Source organism: Channa argus, chromosome 21 (genome assembly GCF_033026475.1).
Source record: "Channa argus isolate prfri chromosome 21, Channa argus male v1.0, whole genome shotgun sequence".
In the NCBI taxonomy this organism is placed as follows: Eukaryota; Metazoa; Chordata; class Actinopteri; order Anabantiformes; family Channidae; genus Channa; species Channa argus.
The window spans coordinates 17,444,406-17,456,175 of record NC_090217.1 but is presented as its reverse complement, the minus strand read 5'-3'; the positions used below and the strand labels follow the sequence as shown (position 1 = coordinate 17,456,175).

Here is an 11,770-nt window from a genome sequence, read left to right as displayed (position 1 = left end):
TCTTGTCTGTGATTTTTCACCACAGGCAGGTGGCTTTTGGATACTTAAAATTAAATCCCATAACACCTTATATAGCAATGGTGATACCATGTTTTTGTTTCAATAGAGTTTGACCTGACTGAAAAGCATCAACTGCTGATTCATTTCACAAAGAGAGAGAAAAAGAGAGAGAGAGAGATCATGTTCACGTGTTAACTAGCAACCCCAGTCAACTCTCCTAGTGTCATTTATCACCCTCCAGTCCTCATCGTGCCTCTCTCTGCACACACACATACACCAGTTTCACCCAGTATGGCCAAACTGCTGCCTCTTCGTTCTGAACCAGGGCAACTGGTCATCGCCCAGAGGCCCTGCACAGCTCTTAGTGTGACACGCTCATCTACTAGAGGACAGACAGGTGGCGGATCCGGACAGACGTGGATCCAAACAGATAGAGGTAAGTGGCTATACAGCCTTCACTTCTTTCTACTGTACTTACAAAGTAAAAAACAGCTGCACTTAGAGCAGTGTTACTGATACATCTTAGGAAATCTGACAAAGGTTTGAAAGAATGATCCATTTTAATACCCTCAGTATTAAAGAATGCTGAACACGTCTTTGGTCCTGTAAATTAAGGGTAATGGATAAAAAGTGGGCGTTTATACAGGTCGAGGGCGCAGACCGGATGAGGTTGAGCGCCTGATCCAGAGCAGAATGGCAAGCATCAAGTCAGCCTTTAAGGCTGTGGACCTTGATGGGACAGGCCTGGTGAGCAAAGAGAAGTTCAGGAATGTCCTAAGGAGCCTGCTGTCTTTCAACAAGAACCAGCTGGATAAGGTGAGAGAGGACTTTCTATACATGGCAACATTAGTGTGGGACACCCATTAAAAGAGCATTTCCTCCTTGTTATTTGTGACAACTCCATTAGAGAGGTGGGGCACAACGTGGGGGGTCATACTAAGGTGCATGTCAGGTTTTTAATAAATCTGCAAACATTTCTTCAAATATTCTGTACAATGTAGTGAATGAATTAATGTCTTTGATAAATAAGGTTGATACTCACAGATGGGGAAATAAAAAAATATGCACATTATATGAGGACCTGAGGGGGAAAATGTGATTTGTTAGTGCAAAAATTTAATAAATTATTGGGGACAACAGACCCAAATGTTCACTGCCAGTTTCTGGGGAGACACTGTTTCGTTTGTTTCGTCACAAGGTCAGTGGAAAAAATATATTTTTGGCACATGGTATCATTTAAGAAGCTCGTGGTAGTTTTCTCAGTACTTATCTCCCCCTTAAGACGTCTCTGGGCCTGTTCTGAGTATTGTTCAAGATAGACATCACTTCTGAAGTTAGTGCATCTTGAAGGTGGCAACCTTAATTAACAGCAGCAGTTCTCTGCAGTTCCAACCGTAGTGTGAGCTGTCGAGCATTTCCTTGAAGATGCCTGCACATGTGTTGGCTCTGCCAGCCGACAAGCTGGAGTAATGACGGCCACAGAAGGTGAAGACAATAAAATAATACCAAAGAAAGGTCATGTTGGCTCAGATATATGGAAATAACAGACATTCCACTTCCTGTCCCTCTCACTTGTCTTAGTGAATGGGCCTCACTTTGTAGCTGTGTCTCTATTGAGGGGATGCATCCTTTGAAGGGTATATTTAAAAACCGATTGCATCACAGCATCGTGACACTGGTCCCATTCGAAGGCTCCTTTTTTTCTTTGCCCAGGCAATAAAGGCACCAATGGGTGGATCTTTTATGGCCCAATTTATTCCAACATTCTTTGTCTGTTCGTGATGAAAAGAGGATGTGGTGGATGCGGAGCATGAGGAGTACTTTTATTTATGGAGTTTCAAGTCAGTTGAATAGTTAAAAAAACTAAACAGAAAACACAATTTCTTAGTAATAGTTATGTGACATTAAGCAACAGTAAGGGACAGAAGCGCTGCTGATTTGCACAGAGGACTTTTTCATTTCAGTGCAGCATTCACAGACTCTGGGACCTTTGACAGCCATGACTGTAGGCAGTGTCCCTCAAAAGATGTGTCTATCCAACTCAGAAAGATTCTGTTTATGCTGACATCATAACGTTAACCACTAAGCAACAGCTGCAGTGTTTATTAGAGATGTTCAGGAACAGTACAGAATATAGGTCATCTGGGTTTTGGAAGTGTTCAGAGCCCAATATAAAATGGGCAATTGTTACTTTATTGCTATTGTTGTTCAGCTCCTCCTACTGTTATTTTCTACATTATTTACAATATGTAAACAAGAAACAGCCTTGGTTGTGGTGACTTTCTTTTTTTCTCAATATTGCACATATGGCCCCGTTGCTGGGGAATGCAAAACGTTTTAATAATTAAAACTATTTTGGAATCATGTTCTTCAGTCCTGACAAGAAATCATCCAGAACGCTGTTAAAATAAATTAGATTTAATAATTTGACCATGTTGCCCCTAACCCTAACCCACTACAGTAACAATGGAGTGATCTGATGTAACATCATAAAAGAGAAAGTGGCCAACAACAATAGGAACAATATGAAATATGTTAGCACATTCTGAATGAGTGATTGTGGCAAATACGACTTTGTCAATGTATTTTTAATGTATTTTTAAACAGGATGGATACACTCACTTGCCACTTTATTAGGTACACAATGTACAACCTAATACAATCCAATACAGCAGCGCTGGCATGAATTCTACTTTTACAATGTTATAATTTCTCAGTATTTAAGTTTAAACTGTCAGAAAGTTGATAACTCTACTCTATATTTATTATTGAGGTCAAATTAGGTTGGGAAGTCTTACTGGAGAGTATTACATTAAAATGAATGAAGGAGCCAAAACGTTTAGGAGATGGATGCTTTTACTTTCCACTTTAGTCACTTTAGTACTTTTTATTTTTTTTATCTTTATGTCACTTTTTTATTCTATATAAAATTAAGTAGAGTGGTAAAACTACCCTTCAACTACATCTTTTGATCTTCATGCAGCATCTTATTTTTAGAAACTTCATTTAAACTTTAAACAAGTGTAGACATTTTAAACTTTTTGTCTGTTAATAAGTTTCTTTGTAACTTTTATACTTTTTTAATGATGCCAGTTTAAGTTGGAGGTACTTTTTGTTGAATTTTCAACTTCTCCATTAGTGTGTATTGGAGATGGCCCATGTTGGCCCAGCTAGTGTAGGGGGACATTAAGCACTGTAACTTATCAGCTTCAACCTTTATAAAAAAAGTTCTCCTTTTCTTCTTTTCTTCAGTCCTCTTTTATAAAGAAATTATACATCAAAACGTAGATATTCTTGTGCGTATGTAACTCTCATAATGAGGGAACTTTTGATTCTTTCTGCATGTGGCCAGAAGCGGAGAGAATGCCGTTGGAAACTCCCATCGGAGCCCAATATAACGGAGGTCCAGAATATCTCCTCCAAATCACAAACGAGGACTGTTCTAAAATCACCATGCTGCCTTCAATTTATTGAGTGTCTTCAAATAAAGTGCATCACTGTGTTTGGAAAAGCCTCCAACAGCGGCACATTGAATTTACCAAAGAAAAAATCTGAGACCTTATCTCATAATTACCACATACATTTCTCGTAATTACAAGATATATCGTAAGTACGAGTTACAGAACTAATTCAATTCAATTCAATTCAACTTTATTTATATAGCGCCAATTCACAACAAAGTCATCTCAGGGCACTTTACAGAATAAAGTCAAGATTATAAAGATATATAAAGAGAACCCAACAATTCCCCCTGGAGCAAGCGCTAGGCAACAGTGGAGAGGAAAAACTCCCTTTAACGGAAGAAACCTCCAGCAGAACCCAGGCTCAGGGTGGACGACCATCTGCCTCAACCGGTTGGGGTGAGTGGAAAGGGGAGAGAGAAAAGAACAGAGCAACAAAAAGCAACTATTAGATCTGTATCTCATATTTACAAATGATGTATCTCGAAATTATGAGAACCATAACTCATAATTATGAGATCCAGATCTCGTAATTACAAGAAACGTACCAGATCAGTATCTTGTAATAAGGTCTTTAATTTTTTTTCTGTGGTGAATGCAATGCACTGCCAAAACCTTTTGACGCTCACACTTTCTGAATTTTTTTGATATGACTTATATTTTTTCGTATTCGGCCCATTTTGTGAGGCAAAGTCTGAGCAGTTTATACCTTCAGTTTAGCAAATGAATGACTCAGCATTGTGAAAGCTGTCATTGCCATGGCAACAAACACACCTGATTCAGGTCATGTGATCAGCCTCAGACTTGTGTCCAAACACTTTATCTGACAATTTTTCTGCCTTATGATACCAAGTGCAGACACAAACATGCATTGAAAGCACACAAAGTCAGAAACACACAACACAATAAAGCAACGTACGTTTCCTAATTGCTATATCTGATTAACTATGTTGGCTATAGTGATACCTGCTCTGCCCATGGAGGCCATTTCTTAGATCGTCCATTTTCTCTACAGGTCAACTAGGTCTACAGTCACTGAAAGGATGTTAATGCAACACTCTGCTGTACAAAGTTGTTATGATATAAAAGTTGCATCATGTTGTGCTATGACCTGACATAGATGACCTAAAGGAAACACACTTTCAAAATAAGTCTTAAATAAAAAAAGTCTATATACAGTAAATGCTCTAGGTTCTAACACAAGTACAGAGAAACAGGATATGCACTTTCAAAATGAAAGCATTTTGTGACTTTTTGACATTTTTAGCATTTAAATAGTAAAAATCGATTGTGACGCACTCTACCGTCTTAATATCAACTTCTGTTTAACTTTCCTCTTTTGTAATGAGAACTTCTTCCTTAATAACTTCTTCCTTCTTTTTCCACGGGATTGAATCCCACCCCACCAGGTGGGGGCCTCCCCAGCCACCGAATCAACGTGCAGAACACATTCTGTAGCGACCCTTGAAGGGACAAGCCGAAGGCTTAAAATCTGTTGATCTTTCTTTTTATTTAACTTTTCTTTCTATCCTTCTGTTTTCATCTTGTTTCTTTCCATCTCCTTTTATCCATATTCATCACTCATCATCTACTGCAACCGTTCAATGTAAAAACAGTGCCTCCATCTAACTCTGTCCTCTGCATCCTCTTCTCTCACACCAACTAACTTCATGTTCTCTCTCACTACATCCATAAATCTCCTCTTTGCTCTTCCTCTAGACCTCCTGCCTGACAGCTCCAACCTCAGCATCCTTTTACTGATATATTCACAGTTTCTCCTCTGAACATGTCCAAACCACCTCAATCTGTCCTCTCTGACTTTATCTCCGAGACAACATGACATGAGCTGTCCCTCTGATGTCCTCATTCCTGATCCTGTCCATCCTCGTCACTCCCAAAGAGAACCTCAACATCTTAAGCTCTGCTACCTCCAGCTCTGCCTCCTGTCTCTTCTTCAGTGCCACTGTCTCTAAGCCGAACAACATCTCTGGTCTCACCACCGTCTTGAACATCTTTCCTTTCATTTTCACTGATACTCTTTTATCACACAACACACCTGACACTTTTCTCCACCCGTTCCAACCTGCCTGCACTCGCCTCTTCACCTCTTTTCCACATTCTCCGTTGCTCTGAACCGTTGACCCTAAGTACTTAAAGTCCTGCACCTTCTTCACCTCTGCTCCCTGTAACCTCACTGTTCCACCTGGGTCCCTCTCATTGACACACATGTATTCTGTCTTGCTGCGGCTAAGCTTCATTCCTCTGTTTTCCAGATCAGACCTCCACCTCTCTAGATTTTCCTCCACCTGCTCCCTGCTCTCACTACAAATCACAATGTCATCTGCAAACTTCATAGTCCACATAGACTCCTGTCTAATCTCATCTGTCAGTCTGTCCATCGCCAAAGCAAACAAGAAGGGGCTCAGAGCTGATCCTTGATGCAGACCCACCTCCACCTTGAACTCCTCTGTCACACCTACAGCACCTCACCACTGTCTTACAGCTCTTATACATGTCCTGCACCACAAAGATACTTCTCTGCCAGTCCATACTTCCTCATAAAATACCACAGCTCTTCACTTGATTCCCTGTCATATGCTTTCTCTAAATCTTACAAAGCCATAATGTAACTCCCTATGACCCTCTCTGTACTTCTCCATCAGCATCCTCAAAGCAAATACTGCATCTGTTGTACTCTTTCTAGGCATGAAACCATATTGCTGCTCACAAATGTTCACCTCTGCCCTTAGCCGAGCTACTCTTCCCACTACTCTTTCCCACAACTTCATTATGTGGATCATTAGCTTTATTCCTCTGTAGTTGCCACAGCTCTGCAGATCTTCCTTGTTCTTAAAAATCAGCACCAGTACACTTCTCCTCCAGTCCTCAGCATCCTCTCACTTGTTAAACAAACAAAGTCAGAAACTCTACTGCCACCTCTCCTAGACACTTCCATACTTCCACAGGTATGTCATCAGGACTACCACTACCTTTCCACTCTTCATCCTCTTCAACGTCCTCCTCACTTCACTCTTACTTATCTTTGCTACTTCCTCCTCCACACCAATCACCACTCTCTCACCTCTGTGGATGCTCTGCATCACTTCATTTAACTAACTCCAGAATTTCTCCTTCTCTTCTAACTCAATTTTTCAACTCAATTCAACTTTATTTATTTCAACTCACATTCTAACTGTGGGGCATAACCACTAACAACACTGAGCATCACCCTTAGAACTTCAGACTCATCAACCTGTATGATACTCTTTTTGCCTCTACAACATTCCTCACAAACTCCTCTTTCAGTCTAACTCCAACTCCATTCTCTTCCCATCTGACCCCTGCTCTTAAGCTTTGAGCCTTGTTACCTTTCTTCTTTTACCTTACCTGGTCTCCTCCTATACACACAGTATATCTACCTTCCTTCTCTTCATCATGTCAACCAACTCTTTAGCCTTCCCTGTCATAGTCCTGGATTAAAAATCCCTACTGTCAGTCCTACACTCTTGACTTTACTCTTCTCTCTCTGTTTACGAACACGCCTTCCTCCTCTCCTTCGTCTTCATTAATAATATTGCATAGTTCATATCTATTGGATCACACAGTGCAGTCAACTGAAAGACACATTCATTTTTGCAATGTTGAACATGTTCATCTTTGGTCTTGGAAATCATATCCCTTGTCCTGTAGTTTAAGAACTGCACACATCACACTGCGGGGGAGGCTGAAGTTTGTTGAAGGCCTAATATAATGTTGGGAGACACGGTGAAACCCAAGCCTCATCTAGAATCATCTAGCTGATTCTTTTAAAAGACAAAATTACAAATTTAGGCAGGCAGTTGATAACCCTGAACTTTGATATGAACTTAAGGTACAAAATATAACGCTCACATACAATATGGTGAGGACCCTTGTCTCTGCCCCTTCCTCTTCGCTGTGTACCCACTCAGTCCCTCCTCATTCTTTCTGTTCTTCTCCCTCATCTCTCAGAAATACACACATTAAAGCATAATCCATAAACTCACCTTGGTTAGTCCTATGCAACACAATTGGAGAAGGCTTTTGTGTATAAAAGTTGCTGTCTCTGAGGTCTCCAAACATGACTAACCAAAACTTTTTGCACTGGCTGTGAAGAAACCTAATCCCACTTTCAGACAGGCCCTCAAAACCATTAGGAGGAACTATGGGTGATGGTTTGTGCTGTGTTGCCATTCGTTCCCAGAAGATGGCAGTAGAAGATTGATTTTAAATGCTCCCAGGCAGCTGACATTGACAAATGAAGCTCTGTGGCCGTGGAGACTGGTCAGAGGAGAAGTGAATCTGCCAGGTGTTAAAACAGACGTTATTTGTTTGTACTTCTGATGCATTGGCTGCTATTAGTTTTCCTTCTGATCTGCCCCACTAAGTTATTCTTTATTTCATCCATTCCTGAGCAGCCTGCAGATGTTTACTAAAAGGAAGAAATATAAAAAAAACCCTCTGGGCCATGAAAGCAGCAGCAGCAGTGATGTTTCTGGGTGAAGTCACATTCATGAAGCCTAATAATGAGAGTGCTGAGGCCTTGTTTCAGGATGCGGCTCCTATCTACCATTGATCAATCCAGCATTCACGTGTGTGTGTGCGTGTGTGTGTTTGCTGTCTGCGTGCGGCAGCATAATTCCCCCCACCTTCTTCATCTTCATCGGTGAGCATCATGCCTCTGTCACTCGTCTCCACTGTTCCTCTTTGTTCCTTCTCAGTGCTCACGCCTGACAGTTTGACTGCCTGTCTTTCCCAAACAGATTTCCTCTTATAATATCAGCACTTTGTGTACCCCCCCCCCCCCCCCCCCCCCAACCCCCCATCGCCAACACACACACACACATACACACAAGCAAACACTCTACCTACCACTCAGTGTTTTATTTATTAAAGACACAGTGTGGTGCAGTGAGGAAAGTTGTTCAAAGTTTACTTTAAAGGACTAGCAGCGGAGCAGCAGCTGTTGTTCTGGTGACATTTTGATGTGGGAGTCACTTTGTGCTTCAGGGAGTGAGATGCTGCACTCCCCTACATTTCGTCATCTTCTGTTATTTATCTACGTGATCCCATGATCTGTTTTTGTTAAATGTTGATCAAATATTAACCGCGAACTGGTAGCTGGGCCTGTAAAAGAGATGTTGGTTGCAGAAGCTGGTTGCAGACAGGCTCCAACAGAACAAGACAAGAAAATCGTCTGCATTGCAAGAGATCAAGCTTCTGCTTTGGCCAAATGTATTTCTGCTGTATTTATTCAGAGTGATTAAAATTGATTTTGCTTCTCCGTAAATGTGCCAGGATCCTGTCCAGCAGTTTAAATCCTGATTTGAACTGTGGAGAATCTGTGCTGTCGAAGTACATTTTGTTGGCTAAAGTACAGCAAACCCCTGGGAATGGCATCAGAGAAATTGGTGTAGTGGTTAAACTGTGTTGAATGCGAAACAACGAGGTGTAACGACCAAATTTTTCGGAACCTGACTACTGGGTTATATTGTTTTCATTCTCATTCCTTCCCTTCTTGACTCACCCTGATGGTCTAGTGGCTAGAATTAAGTGCTCTCACCGCTGCGGCCCGGGTTCGATTCCTGGTCAGGGAATTTTCTCACATTGATGCTCTCCAATAGCAATATCCCACAACTTTTTCCTCATGCTTTTAGATCTCCATGACATCATTCCTCACTTTGACACACTTCAGTTGGGCTGATGAGTACAAATTCTATATGAACTGAAGATGAATAAATGCACCTTTCTCAATGTTGAAAGATGCGTAGAAGGGGGGGCCACTTTTGTTGCTCCCCATCACATTTTAAAGAACAATGTACAATTGCCAGTGTAGCAGCTGGTATAAAAACGGAGAATCCCAACTTGCATACAGACCCGGCTGATGGATTGACAGTTTTGAGGGGTTTTGCTGTAATCCACTGACTAAACCTCCAAGTCATGGGAAATGATTTAGAAGGCCTACTTGGACAATGCATTGGCTAGGAATTCAGCTCAGGTGCGTTGGAAATGTCTGCACATGTTATCTCCCTGGGGAAACCCATTATCACTATACAATACAGAGTATGAGGTGAATGTGTTATTATGTCATTGATTCCCATAGAATTTCTCCAAAATGGAAAACACTTACAACCTACCATTAGCTCTTACAGATGCTGGTTCGTAGATTTGTTAAGGACAATTGGATACCAGATTTACAAGTTGGTGACCAACTCATTCCTATAAAGAGTTTTATTGTTGTATTATAGAGTAGTAACAAGCCCTTTTTATAGATTTAGTCAACATTGCTACTTGCAATTTAGGATGTATATTAGCATAATAAACGTTTTGGTCTTTAAGAAGAATTTAATATTCCAAAGTAATGTCCTCCAGTCAACTTCATCACTCTGTCGTCTGTGACCTCTGTCTCCAGTTCAGCTTCAGACCGAACTGCAGGTGTCACAGTGCTGTCGCAGGTATATAGAGCATGGTGGGGGCGGTGTGTTACGCTCTGTGGCTGCTGATAGCAGTGATAATTGGATGGTGTGGTGTCTATAATAAGACTCAAAGCCAGGAGCTCCACTGGGGACCACTGCACTGGATTACACCATGGAAGGATGTAGGGCAGGGCCACAGGGACTGTACTTTGATTATGAGCCACCAAAATAGGTAAGGTACAGTATATATATGTGTGTGAGGGTGCGCGTGTGTGTTCCAAGTATTTGTCTCCTTGATTGGATGCATGCGTGTGTTTTGTGGAAACCAGTTCTTTAATACAGTGTTTGTTTAAGAGCCAACTCTTTCAGTTTGAGTTTGTGTGTGTGTGTGTGTGAGAGAGAGAGAGAAAGAGATAGAGTTAAAGAAGTACAAGGTCAGAACAAAAGCATGCGTCTGCATTCCCCAGGTGTGCCCTGTTCCAGGGAACAGCACCTAGTGTATTTGCTGAAAATTACTGCTCAACCCACCTGACGACAGCCACATCACAGCGCCACTCTTTTCATCTCTACGGAGACTCCATTACATGTGCCATTATCACAGACGCTGCTAATGGAGTGTTTGAAAATGTTTGGAGTGGGCTTCGGTGCAAGATGATGGATTAATGTTTCCCCCCACACAGGGGCAGATTTACTGTGGGTTTATTATTGGGGTGGCCAGACTTGGGAAATAATTTAACCTTTACTATTATAACAATCTCTGTATTAATAATAAAGTCTTTAACCCTTAGATGCACGAGGAACTGGACCCTACACTATTTCAAAAATGATCCGTGTTAGGATCAATGTGTTTTTATGCCACTTTTATCATTTTGGTTAAAAATAATCATTTATATTATGTTTTGTATAATAGTTTTTTATACAAAACGTACACAACAGCAATAGAAAAATGTCAACATCCATTTTCTGTGTGTGTGAGTGTGTAAAGGTTAAATGGCGCTTTACAATATTGCTTCTCATTCACCTATTCACACAAACACACCGATGGCAGTGGCTGCCATGCAAGGCACCGACCACTGATCCTGTGGTCTGTGGACGACTGCCTCACCAACTGAGCTACAGCCACATCATTTGTAGTATGAGAGAGAGACAACGTGTGTATGTAACCCACTTTTTTTTTGCCTTCTTGTCTCATCACTGTTTTTGGAGGTTGTCATTGCACAGAGGTACATTGCATCTCCATTACTTGAATGTTTTGAATGACAAGCAAACTACTCATCAATATGTAGCTGAATAAATAAATGCACACATGCATGCACACCCACACACACACCCACACACACAATACATACAGTAATGGTTGCTACAGTAGTTAGTTTCGCAAACTATAAAATAGGCAAATTTGACGATAGATGACAAGAAACACATAGTCATGAACACAACACAGACACAAACACACACACACACACACACACACACAGCTGTTAGCTTAATTTTTTTACCTCAGAAATGTGTGTGCTTGTCCTTCATTACTAGTGTGTGAAAGAGAATGTGGTATAGTCTGTGTCTCTGACAATCAAAGAATATGAAGATCCTCATGCTCCTCTGGCTTTTCATTATCATTCATTACCATCCAGTGTGTGTGTGTGTGTCTCCAATAGTTTACATGCGTTTGTGTTTGTGGCTGCTGTAGGTGTGTGAGGGGAGCGGTTTGACAGTGGACTACATGCTGTTCCTGAGGAGGTTCAGCCGAACTCCCATGGCCCAGAGAATCAACAGCAGCCGCAGCAGCATGAGGTACACATACAACCACAAAATACAAAGAAATGCCACGCTGCATTTGCATTTTTAGGCATTTGGTGGCAGCAGCTGAATATG

General features: G+C 41.2%; 1 protein-coding gene across 3 annotated transcripts in view; it reads left to right on the top strand.

Moving 5' to 3' along the window:
• Positions 1–143: 143 nt before the first annotated feature.
• The window catches only part of LOC137106929 (EF-hand calcium-binding domain-containing protein 6-like), a 56,635-nt gene continuing 45,008 nt past the window's right edge, over positions 144–11,770 (top strand). For 2 of the 3 annotated variants that reach the window (XM_067491009.1, XM_067491008.1), the window contains exons 1-3: positions 225–436; positions 647–816; positions 11,586–11,689. In XM_067491009.1, coding sequence (XP_067347110.1) covers positions 292–436; positions 647–816; positions 11,586–11,689 — 419 coding nt within the window. In that variant the 5' untranslated portion in view covers positions 225–291. Of the gene's footprint in view, positions 437–646; positions 817–11,585; positions 11,690–11,770 lie in introns of all 3 variants that reach the window. The other variant, XR_010912036.1, reaches the window with a different exon arrangement.